Raw genomic sequence first — 24,478 nt, 5'->3', positions numbered from 1 at the left:
TTCTGGATAATTGGTTTTACAGGGTTAATAAGATGCAGCACTGCCTGTCTGTTCTGTATTTAAACAATGTTATCAGCTGTAGGACTTCTCAGCTGAAATGGTTGCTCGAGGTAAATTACCCTGTGGACTGTGTGTTAAATGTAGGGATCCCCCAGGGCCGTATCTGCGAGACAATCACGTTTCGTAATTGAATGGACTGCTGTTTGCTCAAAGTGTCCCCTTATACTGTTTATTAGTCTACAATACACTTAATAATTGTTCTTCTGTACTTATGGTCCAAATGGAGGGTTGAGAGCTCTGTACAATACTTAAAAGCTCTCCAGATGGTGCCCTTATATCTGAAGAAAGATTTCCAACCATATCAACATTGTGGCAGCAACAGTGTTGCTATAGCATTTGACAAAGTTTTTATAATGTTGCTTTTTTTATTGGTAGGGCATTGCTAAGAAATTGTCACCAGACAAAAATGAACAGAACACTCAAAGGATTGTTGTGTCACTGTAGATTGAGCCGGTTTCACAATACAGATTTTTCTGACACAGCATCAATAGTGAGCCTTGTTTTGGTGTCATGTTATCCTTTGTACTGAATGTAACAATTGGAGTTGCATAACATTAGGTGGTGATATATTAGGAGAACGTCTCTCTGCTCTTTGATCTCCAAGCCTGGGTAAATGGTGAAAGATGTGTGTCTGTGAAAGATGTGAGACAATCCAAAAGAGCTGTGTGTACATGGGGTCTTTATCGCTATATATAATTCTGGATATGGTTTACATTTCTCTGAAATCACAGTAACTTATTTTCCATCAACAAGACAGGATTTAGAATACTTTATTATAATATTTAATCTATTTATGCATTATTTGCTTGACTTTAAAAATGCTTAAGATACTTCCCTTTTTTTTAAAAAAAAGTAACATCATAAAAACCCCAAAAGTTTGTTTTTGCATTCCAACATTGCAATAATGCTGTATACGGATAAAAGGCATAGCAGATATCAGGATATGAAAAATTGTATAGTGTCACATGGTGGGCCAGCCCATAAGCATTGGTGAGACCTGATTGGCTAGGATGTTCAGAGAGGCCTCGTGCTTTCAATGCTAAGTATCATTGATCCTCGACACAAACAATAGTTTAGACCATCACTAGACCTTTCTGCATTCATGCAACCAACTGTGTCACCTGTAAGGTAGAATGCTTTTCTGTAGAGAGCCAGCGAATCATTGTAATGCAGGATTTCCCCCTCGATGCATTGGTATGTTCACGTTTTGATCTGCATTTAGAGAGTTTGACTCAAGTGTGAAAGAAACCGTGTTGTTTTTATTTGTATGATGTGACGTTTAAGTTCTACGGGTTGTCATTTGTCATCCATCGTTGTCACCTGCTTTCATGCTGTTTCTCATATGCTTTTCTACTGTTCTCCTCTGCCCTCCATATTTCTCTGGTTTTCCATGACTTCCTTTTCTCTGCACCTGGTTGATGTCGGTTCATCTGTACAGAAGGTTACTTTGTCCTGTTCCTGGATGTCTGCCTACGTAATTCCCTCTGATTCTCGCTTTGTGCTTGCCTGTGAGCCGCTGTGCCTTATTCTGACGTCGGTCTTTACAAAAGCCGCAGTCTGTTATGTTTATAGTTCCACCCTGTTTGCTTGAATATTTCTGCCCGTGCTTGTGTTGACGTTCGAGTTGCTGAAGATAATGTTTATTGGATAAATACAGTTTTCCCTCTAGAAATGTTCTCATAATGCTTTTGTGTGAAGTTACAGCTCTCAAATGACAATTTGGTCAGCATTTACTCACCCTCATGTTGTTCCAAACCATTGTTTTCTGTGAAAGCCTAATGAAGCATCCAGAAATGTCCTGCCCTCTCTTCTCCATCCAGAGATGAAAACGAATGCTGAATGTTGACAGAAATGAAATGACACAATCAGGATGAGTAAATGAGGATGGAATTTTCAGTGATCCTAAGTTTCGTTGTCATCTAGATTTCATGTGAAATGTACTTTCTGTTACGCTCCTTTAGTTTCTCATGTATAGCGTGACGTAGCACAGGTGACGGCGTGTTTCACATATACTGATCTTTTGTGTTTGTGCAGACGCTGCAGGAACGAGTTTGTGAATTCCAGGCGCGCCTCCGCAGTGAAGACGCTGCAAAAAGACTCCTGCTGCAGAGCCTGCAGACGCACGACCACCAGATCAACCAAGAACATCCATCTGTTCTCCAAGAACCTCACGAGCAACCCAGACAGCTGAGCGGTCGGCTCAACCAAGCTGTATCGCCTACAGGTGAGAGACACAAACTGTCGTGTGTTGTTGCAAACTTTTTCTTTTATATTTTAAATGGCAAAGATGCTCTAAACAAGTATCACTTGTAGTCAATTTAACATTTTGCGTTATAAATTGCGTTCTGACGTAAATATTAAGTCTGGGTGGAATTTATTGTGTTTTTAGTGTGTTATCATAAAAACTTCATTTTGTTTGTTTAATATGAGCGATTGTTGTTGCATTTTTCATCAGGAATAATTGTGTATATATGTAATATATGTCTGTGTACTGTGCATATTCATTTTTTATTTATAAACATACATGCATTTTTATTTACCAGTAATTCAAATTATACATAAACAATTATAATGTTTTGTTCAATATATGCACGTGTTTAAAAATGTGAAATTGAAATGCACAGTACACAGACAAATATTATGTAAACACAAACTGTTATTCTTGATGCGATTAATCATTTGACAGCCCTATAGTTCAAAGTAAGGAAATCTAAAAAAAGAATCATGTTAAAGATGCTGTGTGTCAACCTGTCACAACACCGGCATTGTCACAAGTTTAATAATTGGTGGAAACATTTACAATTTTCTCATTTAGCCGCTGAAATTTTCACATTTGGGAGATACCCAACCAAAGTGCCTTACAGTTCTTTTAGGTTCCACATTTCTGTTTGTGTGTTGACAGGGAATCAAACACATGACCTTGGTGTCTGTAAGCCCCGTGGTTTACCAGTTGAACTACTATCGACATGTTTATAGCTAGCTACAGTATCTTAAAAAAATCACATTGGCAGGTGGTTAAAAATAACTATCGCCCCCCTAGCTTTGTTACAGAGGAACACAACAGCACTATTCATTCTCAATGTGCTGGTGATGCATTCATGTTTAAAACTTGTGTGTTTTCTGCAGGCACCAGGGTCTCTAATACTTTAAATCAGAGGCTTGTGGATTTTCCCAACGCTTTACGAATAAATAAAGTTCAAACGCAGGAACGGCTCCAAAAAGACGAAGAGGAAGAACTCGCTCTCATCACAGGGCTACGCACACAGGTGTGTTACACACAAACACACACAGCAGAGCTCAGTGTTTCAGACGGATCATTTACATTCCCTGCCGCTTGTGAATCGTGACCTTTTCTACACCGATATTCATTGTTTCTGTCGATTGAGATGAAAGCAGATCTGTATCTCATGAGGTTTGACTTTGGGAGTGGATTCAATACTGTTTGCTGGTTTTTGTAGGTCAAGGAGCTGGAGGATAAACTAGTGGACCAGACGCAGGAGGTGGAGAGACTGCGCTCTGAGCTGGTATGGTCAACAACAGCCTTGTGGTCGCAACACTTTTGTTTTCAGTGTTTGAGAAGAAGTTTGCGTTCTCTCAGTGATATGGTTGATGTTTTGTTGATAGTAGAGGAACATAACCGTTGTCTCGTGTGTTTGTGTGAAGGGGGCGACAGATCTGGAGAAACAGCTGGAGGTGCTTGAGACTGAGAACCAGCGTCTCAAACAGGAGCTGAGGGCCAGTCACGGCCAACAACCTCAGACCACCTGCTCTACCTCCCACTGCCCACACAGCCAGGTATATCATCACAGATGACATAAACACGCTCTCTTTCATGCACGCATTCATGTCAGGTTACATGAAACCAGGTGCACCCGAGGCAAGTTGTTTCTGGGAGGGGGTCCCTCTCCCCTGGGCCTAGTGAGTAGGCTGTACCATTAAAAAAGTGTTTCTCCCCCACATTTGGATGTCCCTTACACCTGATATAGCTCAATTCAAAGTCTAAAATGGGTGTGTCAGATATAGAAGACATCTAACATGTCTACTGTTGGTGTGCCTCGAAAGACAAGTTAAAGACTTGAGGTAAAAAGCATTTTTGTTCGCAATGAAAGAGCCACACTTTTAAAACACTTCGATTCACTTTGGCTTAAACGCACAGATTATTATTCACCTGTCAATTCCCAGTTCAGGAGGACAAATACCTCACCAACCAACACTTCATACTTTTCATTTCTTTGCACAGTTACTGAAAAACAATGCTGAAGTTGTGCTGTCTAATGATTAATCGCATCCTGAATAAAGGTTTGTGTTTACATTATACGTCTATGTGTACTGTGCATATTCATTTTGTATTTATAAAAACATACACAGACACATAAATGTATATATGGATCTATTTCTGTGTGCGATTTCTCATTTTTTTAAATCATATCTAAATATTTATGTAAACATACATGTGTATATACAGTATTTAAGAAAAACATAATTTAAATTATATATAAACAAATACCATTTAAAGATATACACTTAAATATGTACATGTGTACGTGGAAATAGTTGCATGTATACTGTATATACATATTTAAATATTATTTAATATGTATGTAAATCATTTATAAATTTTTATATATCGAAATATTTCCACATAAACATACATGTATATATTTAAGTTTATCAAATAAAACGACTAAATATATATCATGCAAGCACAAACTTTAATTCTGGATGTGATTAATCATTGAACAGCCAGCTGAAGTGAATCTATTTCTGTGTGCGATGATATCCTCAGGCTACCACAGCGTTAATATCTGCAAATAAGAAATACTTTTAACAGATCTTTTCTGTGGATAATCCGTATCACACGGTAGAACCAAAGGTCTCTGCCGGAAAAACTGTTGTCGAGTGCAATGTTCCCAGTTTTTGCAGCACAATGTTTTGCTGCATTGAAAAGCAACGTAAATGAGTCTGTTGTGACCGTTAAGAATATCTTTATATGTAAACATTTTCTCAATAACTGTACATCCAAAGTTGGGGTCAAGTACTTTCCAGGAAAGCCACATAAAAAAATCATTTGTTTAAAGTCCTGCCCCACATTTGAAAACGGGAAATACATTTTCACACATCCATTCTCTTAATTGTAAAATGTTTGATGCTTAAAACTGCAATGTGTTGCAGTTCATTAAGATGTGATTTGCTCGGTCAACTGCTAATTCTTTCTGTCTGTCTCAGAATGTGGAGGTCCTGCGAGGCGAGCTGTGTCGTAAAGAGGAGCAGTGCCGCGAGCGGGAGCGGCGTCTTGCTGCGCTGGAGCAGGAGGTGCAGGAGAAGACAGGTGTGGTGGTACAGCTCCAGCAGCAGTTGGAGGACGCAGCACGGCACAGACAGCAGCTCCAGCGGCAACTGGAGGAGACGTCGATGCACAGGAGCCAGAACGAGGAGCAGCTAACCTCACAACTTCATGATGCTGAGGAGGCTTTGTCACGGCAGGCTGCCCTGTCCCCGCAGGTCAAGGTAAGAACTGCAGGTTACAGAGATTCGACTTATGGCTCAATGGACTGCACTTCTATGACTCTTTTTATAGAGATAGAGGATGTTTTTATTGAGACATGTCTTGTGTTATTCTTTTCAGTATGTGACTAAGACGGTTGAAGTGGAGTCGTCTCAATGTAAGCAGGCTTTAATGGAGACTCAGGCTCGTAACCAGACGCTTCAGGAGCAGCTTGGTGTGCAGAGACAACTCCTCAGAGAACTGGAACAACAGCTCCACGAGTCCCAGAGAACCAGCAGTCAGCTACGACAGCAGGTATCACCACACGCGACTCCTCTATGGTAGACATTTTGAGACGCTTTGAAGTATCTCCCTGAAGATCAGTTCAGGTGTCTCGTCGGTACCCAAGCGGTTTGATTTTCGTAGTAAGATTGAAATGTGAGGTCACTGTCATTGAGGTGAGGTTGTGGAAGAGCAGTTTAATGGCTCTTTCTTCACTTTTATTACAGCTGAGGACGGATCGCAGCCGTCTCTACGGTCTGCTCTCCAAGGCTGTGGGTGGGGGTAGCGTGGAGGTCACCGACAGGCTCTCCAAGGTCGGCCGGTTTGCTCTGCAGCGGGTCAGAGGTCAAAAATGTTTGCGTTGGCTCAAACATAAAAACATTTACTTTAGGGATGGAAAAAATACATTTATATTGTAGATTTCTTTCGTAATTTCATGTTGGCTGATGCTCACATTTTTGACCTGTCTTCCCCCGAATCTTCGCAGAGTAGCTAGCTCATAACATGACCCCGAATCGCGTGATCCAAATAATCCGCTGTGAAATAGTTGATCACCTTGTGTATTCCATTCGTATTAAATGTGCGTGATTCCAGTCGCCCTTCTTGTGTGTGACCAATGACCCCCTCACCAAACATGTAACACATGTAACTGCATTAGAAGAGTCTGACACATGATCCTTCATGAATCGTGTGTAGCGACGTGTGTATGTACGTGTTTTAGATTCTCGTGTATGAGGGTGAGATGGAGAGAGCTCAGGGTCACCTGGAGGCCGAGATGCAGAGTCTGGAGGAGGAGAAGAACAGAGTGATCGAGGAAGCTTTCATCAGAGCCGAGAGCGAGATGAAGGCCGTCCACGAGAACCTCGCAGGTGAATTGCAAACCTTTCGGAAATGAGATTCTCACGTTCTCATCCACGTGACTAATTCATGTTCCTGCTAACCCTGCGTGCGCAGGCGTGCGGATGAACCTCCTGACCTTGCAGCCGGCTCTGAGGACACTCACTTGCGATTACAACTGTCTGAAAAGGCAGGTGCAGGACTTCCCTTACATGCTGGAGAAAGCTATCACCGAGGCAAAGCAAGAGGTTAGATGAGTACAGAGAAACGCAGAACGCACTTTAACGCCATCGCTTGGATGCTAAAAAAAGTGTTGTGTTGGTTTGGTGTGATGTAGATCTGTCAGGTGATCGGAGAGGTGAGCAGCGCAAACCAAGAACTGCTGAGGAAATACAAGCGTGAGATGAACCTGAGGAAGAAATGCCATAATGAGCTGGTGCGCCTCAAAGGTGAGAACACAAAGCATTCTGGGACGTTTGTCGGTGCATTGAACAGGGATAGTAAAACGCATCGTTTTGCAGGAAACATCCGCGTGTTGTGCAGAGTACGTCCCATCTGCCCTGGAGAAGCGGATTGTGCTGAGACCAAAAACATTGTGACCTTCGACCTTGACGACGACTCTGTTCTTTACCTGTCCAATAAGGGCAAGCTTATGACCTTTGAACTTGACAAAGTCTTTCCTCCTCAGGCTACTCAAGAGGAGGTTAGTGCACGAGTTTCTCATGTTTATATCCTGAGTGAAATGTGACCTCACAGTTTCCCATCTTCTGATTGGCCAGGTGTTCCAGGAAGTGCAGTCTCTGGTCACCTCCTGTATCGATGGCTTTAACGTATGCATCTTTGCCTATGGGCAGACAGGTTCTGGAAAGACCTACACTATGGAGGTACTGCCTCACTACATTCGCTTATCTGCTTCCTTCTTGCTAAAAGGATGTTCTAATGCTTTTCTCTGTCCTGTAGGGCGTTCCTAATGACCCTGGCATTAACCAGCGAGCTCTCCGGCTGCTCTTCTCTGAAGTGTCGGAGAAGAAGCCGGACTGGGATTACAAGATCACCGTCAGCATGGTGGAAATCTACAACGAGACACTTCGGTAAGAGAACCGGTGTCGTGCAGATATTCACCAGTCGTATTTTATCCTTAACTGGCCGTCTAGTCTGGTGTGCATTAGATTCTGCTGATCAGCAGTTATGTCAAAACAGATTAGATAAAAATCACCCAGCTGCAAGATATAAACAGAATAGACCACACGTCACACTTTTATCTCGCGCCACCTCTTCGGTTCCTGCGGTGTTGCATAACCTCTGCCCATCTGATTCAGTTTTATACTGAAAGCAGAAGGATCCGATTACTTAAAGCATCCCACTTTTGGAGTTTTTACATTAGCATAGTTCTCATGATTGTTTTTTTGCTAAAAAAAGCATCACTACATCGCTCGTTGTTAATGTTATTGTCTCACATAATGTGACTTAAGTGCTTTACATATGGTGTTCCTGTAGCTATAATGGTACAGTATAGTGTTTGCACATACAGTCCGACTTAATGTGCAACTGAGCTTTAGTCTTGTCATTAAATCTTGCAAAGACCTTTAGTCTGTGCTTTTCCTCACTCGGGTTGTCAGCATATCCACGTGTTCCAAGTTTGCAGTAAGCACAGCGCCCCTGATGTTCAAAACATGGATCGTGATTCATTTAGCATCTCAACCGACTTGAATCGTCACATATTGACTTTCTATTTGATTCCCGCAGAAATCTTCTGGGTAATAATCCGAATGAGAAGCTTGATATAAAGATGTGTCCGGATGGGAGTGGGCAGCTCTATGTGCCAGGACTCACCGAGTTCAACGTGGAGAGCGCAGAGGACATTAACAAGGTGAGAGTTCACACCAACCCACCCAGATGAACAGCAAGTCTGTATTCGCGTATTTATGAAAGTCTGTTTACTCAATGTATAGTGCAATGTTGCCCTGTAATTCAGTTTGTCAACGTTCCTATTTAAGGTGTATTAAATACAACAGCATTGACCTTGAGCTTATTTATTCAGTCTTTGTTTCCTTTGACCATTGACCGCTGCAGGTATTTGAACTGGGTCACATGAACAGGGCAACGGCATGTACCAATCTAAATGAGCACAGCTCGCGCTCTCACGCCCTCCTCATCATCACCGTAGTGGGTTTCAACTCCTCAACAGGCCACCGTTCCTCAGGTACACACACATTTATTTGGACAACCATAGACCTCTATTACTTTACAGCCTAACCCTCAGCCACACGTTGAGCAGAAATATTTAACAACTTTTTTTTAGTCCTGTGGAAATTTAACTCTTATTAATATGCATAACTATGTGTATAAAGACCTTACATAATGATCCGTTATGTTCATCTTAGAATGAGCTATTTCTGTCTAAATTCATTGCAACCTCACCACTAGATGCCGCTAAATTTCATACACTGGAACTTTAATACCATCTTTTAAAACTACGTTTTAACACACTCGCTCTCCTTCTCTGTTTTGCAGGTAAGCTGAATCTGGTCGATCTGGCCGGTTCCGAGCGAATCGCCAAATCCGGTGCTGAGGGCAGCCGTCTGCGTGAGGCTCAGTGCATCAACAAGTCATTGTCTGCGCTGGGTGATGTCATCAACGCCCTGCGCTCCAAACACTCACACGTGCCCTTCCGAAACTCGCGCCTCACATACCTCCTGCAGGACTCGCTGAACGGAGATAGTAAAACCCTCATGATGGTGCAGGTGAGTCTCACGTTCGGCTGCTTACAGGGTGTTTAAAACGCCTTGTGGGTCAGTTAGGCTAGATCTGTTCTGGAAGTATAGAGAAAGGCTTATTTTAAACCATTTTCTGGTGGATTTTAGCTTGTTAAGGAGGTCAGGTATTTTAAGCGGTTTCTGTGCGCACATTAATCATCACAAAAGAATCACCAGCAAATGTAGAAGAATTTCAGCTCAAACCAATTGTCTCCATCGAATTGTTTTTGGGATCCAGTGAAATCATGTTACGTGTGAATCACAAGACAGATGTTATGTTTCTCATTCTTATTGGTCATGTGTTGTGTTTCTCTGTGTCAGGTGTCGTCTGTAGAGAGTAACATCAGCGAATCTGTCTGCTCTTTGAAGTTTGCTCAGCGTGTTCGGACTGTTGAGATCGGCCCCTCGTCTTCATCACGACGACCAGCAGAGAACTCTTCAACATCCTCCTCCCCTACTCATGACAGCGTGGAGGTACACACACATTCTTGTGCTTATTTCTGCTAACAAAGACACCTTTGACTCCCTCGTCTACCACTTCTCTCCTGTTACTACAAGAACAACATTTTTGGTCTTCAATACACTCTGTTCCTCCCTGGTCTCTTGTTGTTTTTTTGAGTGATACTGCTGTTTTATTGTATATTAATGGCATGTCATTTAAAACAAACAAACATTTCCAAACGTCCATTCAGGCAGTTCTGGCTTGCAACCTTTCCCCGATATTTGAATGTTTCTCTTTTCCTCTTTACATTTCTCTTAATATACAAAGTTATTTTGGATTTCTGATTGCAGCTGGACTCTCCTCCTGTGACTCCTGTCCCACTTCCCATCTCAAGGGCCAGTAGCGCAGGTTCGACCCTCTCCTCCACCTCTAAAAGCAGCACCCGCCGGAGGTCCCACAGCCAGCTTTCCACAGGTAACTCATTATTACACGAGACTGATTTATTTACATCAACTATACATCCCAAGACAGTTTATTCAGAAATATCTGCTTGTAATCGTCTTTTGTCTCATAATGTAAGCTGTCAACTCACACATTCAGTACAGGTCACATTTTATAAACAAAAAGTCAGTTCTGTTCCCTTTACTTGCAACTTACGGTTTGCATTGTGACCCTGTAATTGGTTGGTTTACAGACAGACAGGTAGACAGAAGCAGCCCATTGGCTGGGGACGGTGGGCAGGTAGGTTGGGTTTTATGTGGTTTGTCGCTTGGCATGAAAACGCTCAGCATGGCATGGTGTCCCACGCGTCACCTGGTCAGTGCCCACCCATCTAACACAGCGCCTTTAACCCCAAGAAGCTTTGTGTGAGTGTGTATGTCCGTTAAGATAAAAGTTGGCCAGTCTGTTATTTTGTTTTCGTCTTGTATAAGTTTATTGTGTTTGTCTGATTTATTTGTTGTCTTTTGTGGGTTTTGCAATTGTGCATTGTGTATTTACTGTATGTCATTGTAAAGTACGTGATAAGTGTGTGTTTTTGTGTTTACCCACAGTAGGGGTCTGCGCGATTCGTTCGCATTTCCACGTCCACCCCTCAATTTAGATGCCTTTTCCACAGGTTCTGCATTTTAAAACGGATGATTTATATAATGGCGCAAAAGCCTCTTTATTGTAGTTGACATGTTTGCCTCTAGTTATCATCCATTAAAACATGCAAAGCCAAACCTACCTTATCCTTACCTCTTAGAGGAATAGTTTACCCAAAAATTCTTACATAACGTACCCTTATCCCAAAATATATATATATAATGTATACTGACAGTTTGTATGTGAAATAATATATATATATGAAGAGTTTGTTTCATAAATGAGAGAACTCATTTATTTTTCAAAAATCATGTTTTTTATTATGTTACATACAGTATATTGTGTTTTTATTGTGTTAGTTAGCTGTGTTTTTGAGTTATTAGGGCTTAGATCAAAACAAACCAACTGCAGTTTGATTGATATTCATTGGACTGCATCTCATTTTGGAAATAAACTCTTCATATATACTGTATATATAAACTTATTTACTCCAATGTGTCCGACTTCCCAATGCTAAAGCGGTAAAGCTCATATTAAAAAGACACATATAACGGACAGTTCCCACAGAGAAATGTTTATAATGCCGCCCACTCTCGTCCGCACATCAAAAATATAATCTGAGCAACAACAACAACCCCTAACCCACAGCTTTTGTTTGCTGGGCTGCCCTGTGGTGATGGTGACATGACGATGTTTGTTGTTTTCAGATATGATGTCATTATCGTGAGGGTAAAAACAGTTCACCCTTAAAACGATACACAAAGATTCTCCTGGGAAATGAGTAATAACTCATAGCAAAAGAGATTTCTATACTTCAAGGTTTTTTTAATTATTACAGAATTGTAAAGAATTGTATTGTATAGAGAAGATTGCAAGTCTGAGCAGCGTATTTTAATAATGTCTGTTGTGTGGTTTTCAAAGGCCCCAGCCTTTTATTAAAACGTAAACCTCAAACAATATTCATCAGTGCTTATGTAAATCCCACGCTTCATCTTTGCCCTGTCTTCGTTTATAGGACGAATGAAGTTGATAGCGTGACGGACGTCTCAAAAACGGACCACTGAGAGATGCCCACCTTCAGTGCTGTGCATCCTCCAAAGCTCTCGACCAATCAGCTCCCTCCCTCAGGATTCTACCAATGACATTCAGCTTCCTGCTAGGGAAGGAGCTTAACTGGCATCAATCAGGGTTTGTGCCATCAACCACGACGAGGAGAGACCTCAACAGAATTGACATTCCTATTCATTGGATGCGATTTATAATGATGTGTGATTAGAAATGGATCATCCCGCCGACCTCTCGACAGCGTCTGCTGCCTCACGATCCTTCTGTTACGGCAAAGTATTTCTGGGCAATAATGCACTTTAGTCGAGACTGTCATTTGTAGTGTTAATGTTACGTAAATGCGTTTGATTTACAATGCTTGAGTTGTGCGTGTTTGTATATCTGTGTGTCCGAGCAAGATTTTTCAATTTGATTCCTTGAGATCTTTGAGGGATAGTTCACCCAAAAAACATTTACTAATTTTACCTGAGGGTGAGTAAATGATGACTATCCCTTTAAAGAGATCTTTGTCTCCTTAAGAGAACTTTTTTCTTTATCAATCTCTTTTTTTCTTAGCTGACACACATTGAAAATTGTTTAGTAGTGGCAATAAGAAATGATGCAAAGAGCTTGGTTTCTCCGTAGCATTGTGTATTTTTTGTATATACTGTAGAAACTCAAAGGCCATTAAAGCCTGGACGTGTCTTCCTGATCCATGCATGTGTTGAGACTGTCTGAATGTGCTCGAATTTTAGTTTCTTTTTATGACAATCATTAAAGATTTTCATGGTAAACATGATGGTATACAGTGTTTGCGGCGGGTAAACAGGATGAGGACTAGATTTGTAAATATATAAATGCATTCATATGACCCCTCGCTGAGCTAACAGTACATAAACAGTGGACACGTTTGACTTGAACTGTAAAAATCCACCAGTTTGTGGCTCTGACGGTCTTGCTTGTATTCACATTGATGTACGTTTGTATACAGTTTTGTTTTTGTACACTGTTTTTAATAAATACTCTGAATAAGACAAATCATTTTGCCGAAGTTTGATTCATAGTTGTGCCTTCCAGTAAAGATCTTATTTTTCACATGATTTCATCATTTTGTTAACAGCATTGGTGCTACTCAGAATGTTACATGCTTAAAAGTGAACCAAGATCCAAGCAATTTGTCCACAAAACTCAATATTCTGTGTACACGTTCAACTTTTCTGTGCTTTTTGTGTAATGTATTTTAATCAAAAGTTAAGCTTTAGTGGCATCTAGTGGTGAGGTTGTGAATTGCAACACTTCTCTCCACCCCTCTCTTTGGTGGCTGATACAGCACAAAAATGTTAGTTTTCACTGCTTTGCTGAAGGAGATAACGTATTAACGAAACACTCTCTGTAGAGCAGTTTGTCCATTTAGGGCTACTGTAGAAACAACATGGTGAATCCCATGTAAGGGGATGTAGAAAGAGTTCATTCCAAGATAATAAAAACATAACGCATAATCATTATGTAAGGTCTTTATACACCTCTGAACACACGGTTACGTATATTGTTTTGCATTTCTGTCAGTGGATCTTGAAAAGAATTACACACAGCACTTCACAAATATATACTAAGATGAAGCAGAGTTTACTGTAGGAACAATTTAGTCAAATTTCACTTTTTAAATGGATCTTTCAAATCATGTAAACCTGTGACTGTGCACAAAAAATATATCCAGTGCAATCAACTTTTCGTTCATGTACATACAATTTGTACCATTTGTAATAATAATGCACATTGAAAATGAGTCCTTATTTACAAAAACAAGATGTTAAATATTGCTCATTGTAAACCGCACTGTTCCCATATATAACATATGGAAAATGCTTCCATGCTGTAAAAAAACTGTAATTTGTTATTGTTTTCACAGAATTTCCATGTAAAATGTCAAAACACAGGAATTGTACTGTTTTTTTTCAGAATGTATTTTTTGAAATGCGGTCAAAAACCCCAAAACTACCGAAAATTGACACACATTTACAAGCAAAACAGGGGTAAATGTAACCTCTTATTTTACAGTTTATTTCCTGGCACCCCAGCTGCCAGAAAATGTCAGGTTTTTATAACAAGATTTCCTTTTTTACAGATTATTGTTTAAATAAGGTCAAAAACTTTATAATTACAGAACAAGACATTTTGAAGAAAAGCGGGGAAAACGATTGAATATTCCAGGTCATACATTTTTTTAATGAATGCATTTGACAACATCATTGCAGCAGATTCACCTGTGGCTGTATCTTCATGTTAACAGCTCATCTGGTCGTGGTCCATCTATTGAGATTGTCTCGGCGTCTGTCTGTGTGTGTTTTTATAGTGTCTCATATTGAGGGCTGGAGTTTGGTTATGTTTCTCTGATGCATATTGTGATGTCTGACCAGCTCATCTGAACGGGCGAATTTCTTCTGACAGCTGGGCCAGCGACAGTCAAAGGGTTTCTCACCTGATGACGATGGTGATGAACAGAGAAAACGTGTTAAAGTCCTCATATTCAAATGGAATTTATTCACATGCATCAAAAAAATGTTTTGAAGAGTTTGAGACAAAAAAGGTTTACGCACTTGTTTTACCTGTATGAGTCCGTGTGTGTGTTTTGAGATGATCGGAGCGCGAAAACTTTCTTTCGCATGTCTGGCACTGAAAGGGTTTGACTCCTAAATAGCACCACAGAGAATAGATAACACACACACACACGACTACAGTGGGCTTCAGACACATAATGGATGTTGTATGATGAAAAATATTTTATGTGGATAATAAAAATGCCTGATTTAAAAACATTTTATACTTCAATTTATACAATTTTATTGATGAAATGCTCAGAATGATTTTTTTGAAATACCATCAAATACAAACTTGTATATGCCTATAGTAAAATAAGTCAAGTTTGTTGGTTATGGTTTTCCTGTAAAGCATAGGCCTAGGTTTTTTGTGTCTTTTAAGCCAACAGACATGGACTGTAATTGATAATTTTGTAATTGATCATTTCATTTGGGTTTATGAACTATTATTTAGAGCTCTCTTGAGAAAGACGAAGGACATCAAGGGGTGTGCATGACCTCACCTGTGTGTCTACGCTGATGTCTCTTGAGCTGATCCGATCTGGAGAACTTGCGGCCACAGCCTGTGTAATCACACTGATACGGCTTCTCTCCTAAACATACAAGACAAAACTAGTCTATCATTATTTCATTCTCATCCCGAGTTAATCATCCGAGCCATTGATGACCTGGGGCCGTGCCCCATAAAGGGGTCCCAGCTGACTTCCAAGGGGGCCTCATATTGACAGCATGAGCATGGAAAGAGCCTACATTTAAAAAATCTAGATATTTCCTGTTATACACTTTATTAAAAATAAAATATGCTTCACGAAGTCATAGGAGAACCTTCTTTTTTTTGTCTCACAAAGAACCTTTAACAAAGGTGAAATAAAGGTTCTACAGATTATAAAAAGGTAAGAAAGAGAAGTTGACTGAATGTTTCTTTTTTCTGGGACTAAAATTGGTTATTTATTGGCATCACTGTGAATTAAAGGAACTTTGTAAGCACCTTTATTTTTAAGAGTGTATTTTTTTAATAAATAAATACTATAAAATGTTTTATTTGGTAGAAATTGTGAGTTTTTGTGTGTGGGAGCGGGTCTTAGAATATTGTTGAATACAGTATGGAGTCCAAAATGTTAAGACCCACTGAGCTGAACGACGACTTGTCTGTCATTTACATTAAGCTTGCACAAGGGGGCGCCACAGATATATTTTAATTTAACGCTGATTGATTTATCTGTGGAATCGACAGCTGTGAAACCATAAATGACAAAACGTCCCTAAACAGAAGTCTCCAGTTTGAAGAAGTTGCTGTATTATTTCATAATAGTTTAAGAAATAGTTATTCTGGCCAACAATTGTACTGCAATGTTTTGATAAAAACTGTCACGATACAAGGGTCATTATTTGTGGTTGCATGCAACGGGACTTTTCTTGGTCTGTGAATGCACACGTACAGTAAGAATAATAACACATTGGGTTGTGGCCTCTCTTGTGATGTTGCCATGGATACCAAAGCAGACCCGGCCACCAAGTGACCCCGAGTTCACTGTAAGTTTGTGTTTTTCATAGAAATCACAGTTATCAGACTGACACTGTTACTGCAATAAAAGGTGAGACATTCCTGAGAGCCGGAATCCGAATGTCCAGAGACCTGATCTGATGAGTTAATGTTCCTCTGAGTCACGGGGAAGTTTTTAACATTTCATATAAATCCCTGCCACCAATGTCTGCCGACCAATATTATTTCAGGTCTAAACAAATAAATCCACGGATGACATACAGCTTTGTTATGAACGAATTCCAGCCTATTGCCTAACATAGTAAATCACATCTGCTCCGTTTTTTTAAGAAGAAAAAAGCAAAGATCACGTGAGTTACAGGTCTGTTCTTAAACAGCAGGGAGATATAAATATAATGTAACTATTTCATTTATAAATTCTGGATCAGATTATAATGATGTTTCTTCTGAAGATCAAGGCAGGTGCATCAGTCACATTTAACACGTTTGCTGTGATGTCAGCTGGCAGCTCACCTGTGTGTTTCCTGCCGTGCATCTGCAGGTGGGACAGTTTGAAGTATCTTTTACTACACCCGGGGTATGAACACATGAAAGGACGTTTCTCGTTGGCCTTCACGATGGAGGGAGTGATGCCTGGTACTCTCCGCACATCCTGGAGAACAGATAAAAACTTATGTGTCTTTACGTAACTACCCAATCCTGGCTCTACCATGCATTAGACCAAACGCTCTTATCATGGCCTGTTAAACATCAGTTTAGCTTTCAAAAGCCTTAAAGGGTAAAAACAGCATATGATGTTTAAAATATACACAGAGATCTCTGGACATTTTCTGCTGTTTCTAAGACTCTGATGTTAAGACTTTATGATGTAACAGCTGAGAGGTCGAGCTCAACCTGTACTGTTAATGGACCATGAGAAAGATGATGGGGGGGTCTTGGACCCCTCTGATGCTCAGGTGGGGGTCTCTAAATATTTAAGATTATGGGCTTGTAATGTTTGTCTTGTGAAAGGTGTTTTTTGTATTAACTTACCTGCATTTCTCTGAACACACCATGTGTGTGTATGTGATACTGTGCGCTACAGCTGTACACCACAGGAGCTGCTGCAGATGCCTCAGTCTCATAACCTGAACTGTGTGTGAGAGAGAGAGAGACCGGTCAAAAAGATACAACACTAGATAAGTCCTCCCACAGCCGATTCATTTATTCATTCAGCAGATAAACTCCTGGTTGTCATGGCAATTGGAGTTAAGAGACTGGAAACCAAATCTTTTATCTGGACAGCTTGCATCAATGTTCTGTCCTGTGTCCTGATCACCCGATCCAATGGCACATCTTCCTACACACACAATAACTCAAACACAACCCCAAATTCCAACAATTGTGAACTGCTTTCATCTCGGCCTTTAGTCAGACTATATCACTTCATTTTAACAATTTTGTCTCTCCCTTTTTTGTCTTTTTTATTTTTGGCAATAGTACGTATTAGTCATCAGTCAAAGAAATGAGCTAAAACAAATAGAGGGAAATAAATTTAGATGCATGCCCCCTGCATGTGTTCCATGACACGCCCCCTCGAGTGGTAAATCATGCAGAAAATGGATTCGCTGAAATTTAAAGCAGTTGGAACCAGGTGTCCTTGGACACTGAAATGTTGTGCGGAATTGCGTTTTGCCACTCAAGGGAGAGTGATTTGACGCGTTCACGTAGGAAAATTGTATATAGTAGGGGTTTAACGTGGATACAAACATGGATATTTACAGTATCTCAGATCTATGATGATTGTTTTATGATATGATGTCTGTTATGTTTAATCCTGTTGGATGTGCTGTCAACATGTGACCTGCGTCATCATACTGCATAATATCGTTTTATTAATTGGTTTATTTTTGTACTTTAACCACTATGAGAAGTTATTTTTAACAGTTCAGCTTTTTTTTTTTATTACATTTCTTTCTTATTTTTATTTTTCAGTGACAGGTCTTATAATGTTTATTATTTACCAGCAGATCATGTTTCACAGGATGTTTTTTTGTGTGTGTAGAATGATTTTATGTAGAAAACAGTAACTTACTAAATGAATTTAGCTGGGTTTTCACATTTTATTCATAATATCATGATATAGTCGTAATTGTGAACCCAGTATGGTGTATTGCATTCAATCATGAACTGTATTGTAACACCTCTAGTATACCCTCTCTCTCTCTTTTTCTCTCTCTGTTTCTCCCTGTCACACACACTCTCTCACACACAAACACACATTATCCCTCACTGTCCGTTCAACACACATGAGTCAGACACTTTATCTGGGTTGGACTGGCTGACTGGGTTAGAATCTGCTCTTATCTCGCTCTGCTGTCACTGCAGCATAATTCTTGCTGTTAGTTCAGTCTTCACAATTGTTTCAAAATGCAGAGCAGTGTCAGTGGATAGAACTGTCCTGCTTTTAAAACCAACACCATTTAGGGCATATAGCATCGTCTCACAAAGCCGTAAATCTGGTGTCTTTTGCAGTAGTCTTGCACAGAACAGTCCACTTTGACAGGAAGAGCCCTCTGACTGACGGGTAAAGCAGCCAATAGAGCGACAGATCTCAAAACCACAGCTGGTGACAGTAAGAGTCTGTACCTCTTAATGGTGGATGTCAGAGGGCTGACGGGGTTCCAGGCCACACATTCCAACTGAGACGCCATTTGATACAGACCATCACTGCAAGAGGAAAAAGATACATACAGGTCAGGTGACCCAACTACTCGGTTTCTACAGACTGACAAAAGACACAAAAACAAACAAACAAAGTACCAAAATGTAAAACAAAGTGATGTTGTCATTAGGCATTTGTCAAAATACATTTTTCACAGAGGAAATGGTCACATAAAGGTTTTGAACAACGTGAAGGTGAATAAATGATTTTTGGATGAACAATCCCCTTAATAAGCTTGTTTTCTTGATGTTTTGTTGTAGTGTTGAAGTTAAGCAGATACTGTCAGCAGTGTGGTGTGCTGATGTTTCACAGGGATTATTTACTTCTGCTGGTTAAAAGAACATGGTAAACTAAACACTGTGGAAACTGCGCACACACACACACATGCCATATATCACACACGTCACACATGTATCTGGCTGGAGAGATCGGTGCCTGGCATGATGATGCAAGAGTGTGATGTCATGTGGATTGCTGGGCAGTTTGTGGAAGTGATCAGACTTTGAATGAAAATATTTTTTTACAAGGAATATAAAATAATAAGATTATTATTATTTTTAATTTGTAGTAGTAGTAGTAGTATAATTAGTAATGTATTACTAATATAATTGTTTTATTATTATTATTATTATTATAATTAGTTATAATGGTAGGTAGGAGTAGTAGTAGTAGTAGTATATGTATTTATGTATTAATAATATAATTGTTTTATTATTAGTATAATTAGTTGTAATAGTAGGTAATAGTAGTAGTAGTAGATTATTTATGAATGTATTACTAATATAATTATTATTATTATAATGAGTAGTAATAGCAGTAGTAGTGGTATAATTATTAGATTTTACAAAATGTATTTAATTATGATTATTATTATTAGTAGTAGTTGTTGTAGTAGTAGTGCTGGTGGTAGTTGTTCATGTATCATTATTTTTATTATTAGTGGTGGTGGTAGTAGTACTAGTATTATTATTAATTTAATACTAATATCATTTATTTTTAGTAGTAGTAGTATAAATGTATTAATATAATTTAATATGAGTATTGTAGTATTGTATTAGTAAAGTTTACATATGGAACAGTCCAGTGATATTTCATTAGTAGTTTATGGTCTGCACATGGCTGTCTCTTAAATAATTTTCCATTACAGCTCATTCCAGTGTTACGAAATGCAAGAGACCAGACTTTGGTGATGAAAACTACACTGGAATTTATCTTTTGGCGTTCCCTGGGATTGAGTTTTATCGCCAAGAAGTAAAGTTCGCGGGGTCACCAGAACACAGTGCAGCGGTACCGCTGTGATACGAGCGAGCGAGTGTTTGTGTCTTCTGTGGTGGTTTCCAAAAGCTTTCTAAGCTCCAGAAAAGTGTGTGTTCGGGTCTTACCAATTTTTATTGAATGAGCGTTTAAAAGCTGACCTTTAATTGATGCAATAATAAAAAATGTAATAAATAATTACACACTTCTTTTTTTATATATTTTTTCATCAAAGTTCTCTTTGAAACATGCCTCTTTTGCTTTCTCTCTCTCTCTCTAATCCTTATTGATTTTCCAATCTTCAAAGCTATATGAATGATCTTCTTTCTTCTGACTTGATATAGTGCTGTAGGGGTGCCTTGTGTATGTTATTGAAGCAACTTAGTTTTTGCCCCATCTTTGGTACATTTTGTTCATCCTTATCTTTTTTTCTTCGATTCAATTCAAATCAGTTGATTTAATTTAGTCCTTTTTTATTTATTTTAATTTCATTTTATTTGTCTGGACAATAGTGTGTTCTTACAATATTGCCAAAATCTTGTAACCTCTCTCTCTCTCTCTCTGTATGGGGAGGGCCAGGCAGCGAAGTAAAGAGAAATGCGGAGGAAATGGGCAGTAGATCACTGTGAGTGTATTTTGGCCTGCTGAGAGGTGCTGTGTAGTTCTTAACCTCTGTGCAGAAAACAGCGATCACTGCAGACTTACAGAGGATTTATCTGAGTCATGCAGACTGGGACTCTGAATGCTGGGGGTTATGCCACAGCTAACACCCACAACTGTCTGCCTTCCTAGTTTGAAAGGTGGATGTTCTGGGTAAAAAATATTTCGGCAGTATTTACTGTAAAACATCTGTAAATAATGAATCAAGACAAACTTTACATTTACAGCAATGTACTGTACATACAAGTAAGGCTCAATGGGGAAGGGTGTTGCATTAAAAGAGTTTAGCCACAAGTATATACAGTATTTGTGCTCCCTTAAAAATCTGTTATTGTGTCCTGACCATGTAAAGCCATCAAACTCTTTATAAGTTTGAGTGTTTGCAGTTTTGTTTTCAGTTTTATTGCAGTTTCATATTTTGAATGAGCTTTTCTTTAAAAATGTTTTGTTTGTATTTGTTTTTTTTCTAAAGTTTAAATAGTTTTTTATTTAATTTATTTGGTCACTATATAATATGAATTAACGTTTATTTAAGTTTAAGCTACATTTTGATTTATTTTCAATTAACAATTTATGACTCTGTTTGAGGCAACATTTAAAAAAAAATTGTAGAAATTTTTGTTTCTAGCTTTTTTATAATATTTAGGCTGATGTTTCGTTGGATTAAAAAATGAATTAAAAAAAAGTTAATGTGTTTTAATCATTTTTGTGTAGCAAATTATAAAAACATTCTGTAATACACACAAGGATGCCAGAAAAAAAGAACTACAAACGTTGATTGAATGTTGTGGCTTTTTTGTATTAAACTGTGTGTAATGTGTCTTGTGTAGCCTACATGATGAACCAATGAAGATACCTGTTGAATGCATTTCTCAAGAGCAGCGTCTGACTGTCAGGAGGACTATGGCAACCATAAACCGGTGGGGGGACGGAGAACTGCTGCTCACCTGTGTGTTCACAAAGACAAAACCCAAAGAGATATTACAACATGCAACTATATAAAAAAATCTAAATGTATCGAGGCCTCACACTTTCAATTTTTACAGGACAACTAACAGAGAATGCAGAGAAATCCACACCATTGGTTTAGAAAAAACTGGCATGGTAGCAAAGAAATGATTCTTACCCATGGTGCTTTGCGGAGACATGTTGTCCTCATGTTTAAAGCAATGGTTGGGGAATGATGGCGTGTGGTGCGCAGGTGTGTGACCATAACTGAGAGCTCCATCCAGTGTCCCTGGACCATAACCTGAGAGACAGAGACAGCAAAAACGTTTCCGCTTTTAATTTCATTTGAAACAGGCAACACCAGGTCAACTTAGAGGAATAATTCACCTTCAAAATGACAATTCTGTCCTTATTTACATGCCCTCTTAAACTTGTATGACTTTCTGTCTTCTGCAAAACACAAAAGAAGATATTTTGAAAAATGTTGGTAACAGAAAACTGTGTACATGGAAGAAGTCAATGGAGACCAACAGTAGACAAACAATTTGTCTTCTTTTGTGTTTTGCAGAATAAAGAAAATCACACAGGTTTAATATAAGACAACAGGGTGAATAAATTATGACAGAATTATCTTTTTTTAAGATGAACTATTCCATTCACATCAGAAATTTGGAAAGGAGAGAGTTTTTTTTCATTTTTAAGGGCCATCTTGCATTCAGACTTACCAATGTGAGTTTTCTTAACCGATTTGCGAAGGTTCTGTATCAAACGATAGGTATAAAAGTACTTAAAAGTATCTGTAAACTGTAGCGCATCTGGAGTTGGAATCTGCATGGCATCGGTATTATTTTATGTCAAGATGATATGTCATTGTGAGTAAAGTCAAGTTTGCATAGATGTGGTGAATAAGAGTGCAGTGTCAGCAGTCCTGTGATTTAAACACACTGACAGAAAACATTTGGGTTTTGATCCCTCAGCTTAGAGGTAGAGAAGCTTTGAGAGGTTTTTATGGTCCTGTAAGGCATCAGTAAAGACAAAGACAGAAAGAGCATTTAAGAGCATGTATGTAGTATGACAATATGCTTGCTGCAACGGTTTACTGAGCTACAACACAACTTTGTTTTTTATTTTCACTTTTAAAACGGTCTTTATAACATTTTTAGTGTTCCCCACTAGCAAATTGTATAACTTGAATGCCCTTTAACACACAGTATCTGCCAAATGCATACACTAAATCGATCCATAATATTGTTTAGCAAACAGGGTTTTGATCAACTTAAAAATCGACTTTTATGATCTGCAAAATAAGTTGTACTGTACATTTACTGTAATATTTGTTTGGATCCTTAAATTATTTTATAGAAAATTTAATAAAGCACTGAAAATATTTTTTCTTTACACTTAATGGCTTCGTTTTACTATAAAATGTATATAAAATGTATCAATGAATTAAATGTTGAAATTCAATGTAAGTGTAAAATAAACTTTTCAGTAATATATTCGGTTACACTTGATTTTATATGTCTTATGTTACAGTGTCTTTATATATAACATAGTGACTAATAATAATGAACTATGTGTATTTTCTATAGCGATTGGATTAGGGTGTGTAATTATTAGGGTGTGTAATATTGCATAATTTATAGTAAATACACTGTAAAATAAAGTGTTACCAAATATCCTCAGAGTAAGAATTGACCTTTATGAGTAAGTCCTAAATTTCCTTAAAAGTGCCAAACAAATACACCCCCACACACAAGCACATGTTTCTCGTTCTCTTTGCTTTAGAGTAAACCCCATAACAGATTCCCATCAAAGACAGTAGAACCTAAGACATGCTCAATATGAGGCACAAGAGACGGGCAGCTGTCTCACCCTGGTTCCGTGGTACAGGAGGACTGTCCATACAGCCTGTCAGATAAGGCCCGCTGGAGAACATCTTGTTCTGATTAGAAGGAGAATCTGTAAAAGCCCCGTGTCTGCAGCCTCCGGCTCCTGTGAGCTGCCCTGAGATGTGTACGGTGAAGGCCCCCAGACCACAGTGAGGGTCCTCATGAGGGTCCGCAGACCCCCAGCCTGGCTCCTGTTTGATGAACGGATGGGAGGGCAGAGATCCGTACGGGGAGCTTGTGTGAAAGTCCAGCATCGGCCCCCACTGCGGAGCTCCGCTGACAGGCATAGAACAGTTATTGTTCACCCCGACCAGCGACGGGACCGCTGGTAGAAAGGCGTTACTGTCTCTGATGTCCGTTCCCATCAGGCCACACGACTCTGTCAGCATTTGGAAAAGATTTCTTAGGTCCAGCACATTTAAACAAATATCTTCTCTTTCAGAAAAACGCAGAGGTTTCAAATGCTGATGCCTCGAAACAATGATGAACTCCTAGATCTTCAGCAAAGAGGACTGTGAGGGGCCTGAAAACGTCCAACAAGGGGTCCAGTCGAGCAGATTCTGGGACTCTGTCTGCTCCTGAGATCGGTGGAGATTGAAGGAGTGATAGGTGAGGTGTTTAGAGAAAAACATGGAGAGCGATCAGGGGAGTTTGAGGTAGGAGTAACTTCACTCTTGGAGATTTGTCTGGGTCTGTCGACTCTAAAAACCATCCCATCATGCCTGGAGGAGGAGCCAGAAGGGTTGTGACATTTTTTTACATTACTCATCTATTACTTGAACAGCACTTTCCATCCACTTCTGACTAAATGCTTGTTGTAAATATTTGTGTGTGTGTGTGCGCGTGTGTGTGTTATTTATGTTTTTGCCAGCATCAGCATTCATTGTTCAATTATGTTTGATTTCTCACATAAGATATATGCTATGG

General features: G+C 39.3%; 2 protein-coding genes across 21 annotated transcripts in view; one reads left to right on the top strand and one right to left on the bottom strand.

The window, feature by feature from the left end:
• The window catches only part of kifc3 (kinesin family member C3), a 31,327-nt gene extending 18,297 nt beyond the window's left edge, over window positions 1-13,030 (top strand). For 5 of the 19 annotated variants that reach the window (XM_079466069.1, XM_079466079.1, XM_079466068.1 and 2 more), the window contains 19 exons: window positions 2,095-2,284; window positions 3,187-3,326; window positions 3,519-3,584; window positions 3,724-3,855; window positions 5,287-5,568; window positions 5,687-5,860; window positions 6,055-6,141; window positions 6,549-6,696; window positions 6,782-6,912; window positions 7,002-7,113; window positions 7,186-7,367; window positions 7,444-7,548; window positions 7,625-7,755; window positions 8,411-8,534; window positions 8,738-8,867; window positions 9,179-9,408; window positions 9,742-9,894; window positions 10,213-10,336; window positions 11,964-13,030. In XM_079466069.1, coding sequence (XP_079322195.1) covers window positions 2,095-2,284; window positions 3,187-3,326; window positions 3,519-3,584; window positions 3,724-3,855; window positions 5,287-5,568; window positions 5,687-5,860; window positions 6,055-6,141; window positions 6,549-6,696; window positions 6,782-6,912; window positions 7,002-7,113; window positions 7,186-7,367; window positions 7,444-7,548; window positions 7,625-7,755; window positions 8,411-8,534; window positions 8,738-8,867; window positions 9,179-9,408; window positions 9,742-9,894; window positions 10,213-10,336; window positions 11,964-11,986 — 2,664 coding nt within the window. In that variant the 3' untranslated portion in view covers window positions 11,987-13,030. Of the gene's footprint in view, window positions 1-2,094; window positions 2,285-3,186; window positions 3,327-3,518; window positions 3,585-3,723; window positions 3,856-5,286; window positions 5,569-5,686; window positions 5,861-6,054; window positions 6,142-6,548; window positions 6,697-6,781; window positions 6,913-7,001; window positions 7,114-7,185; window positions 7,368-7,443; window positions 7,549-7,624; window positions 7,756-8,410; window positions 8,535-8,737; window positions 8,868-9,178; window positions 9,409-9,741; window positions 9,895-10,212; window positions 10,337-10,556; window positions 10,877-11,963 lie in introns of those variants that run through there. The other 14 variants (XM_079466071.1, XM_079466080.1, XM_079466072.1 and 11 more) reach the window with 4 other exon arrangements.
• A 462-nt stretch (window positions 13,031-13,492) lies between these two features.
• wt1b (WT1 transcription factor b) lies at window positions 13,493-24,245 on the bottom strand. 2 transcript variants are annotated; one of them, XM_079466472.1, is made up of 9 exons: window positions 23,535-24,245; window positions 21,838-21,960; window positions 21,568-21,658; window positions 18,722-18,802; window positions 17,126-17,225; window positions 16,607-16,745; window positions 15,093-15,182; window positions 14,590-14,682; window positions 13,493-14,471 (listed from the first exon to the last, which is right to left on the bottom strand). In XM_079466472.1, exons 1-9 carry the CDS (start codon window positions 23,938-23,940, stop codon window positions 14,350-14,352), a joined length of 1,245 nt encoding a protein of 414 aa, XP_079322598.1. In that variant the 5' UTR covers window positions 23,941-24,245; the 3' UTR covers window positions 13,493-14,349. The 2 variants fall into 2 exon arrangements, with proteins under 2 accessions (XP_079322598.1, XP_079322599.1); XM_079466473.1 differs by having other exon boundaries at window positions 14,599-14,682.
• Window positions 24,246-24,478: the final 233 nt, after the last annotated feature.

Source organism: Barbatula barbatula, assembly GCF_947034865.1.
Source record: "Barbatula barbatula genome assembly, chromosome: 10".
NCBI classification, from domain to species: Eukaryota; Metazoa; Chordata; class Actinopteri; order Cypriniformes; family Nemacheilidae; genus Barbatula; species Barbatula barbatula.
Note: the sequence above shows the minus strand (reverse complement) of the source record. Positions and strands in the feature narration are given on the sequence as shown.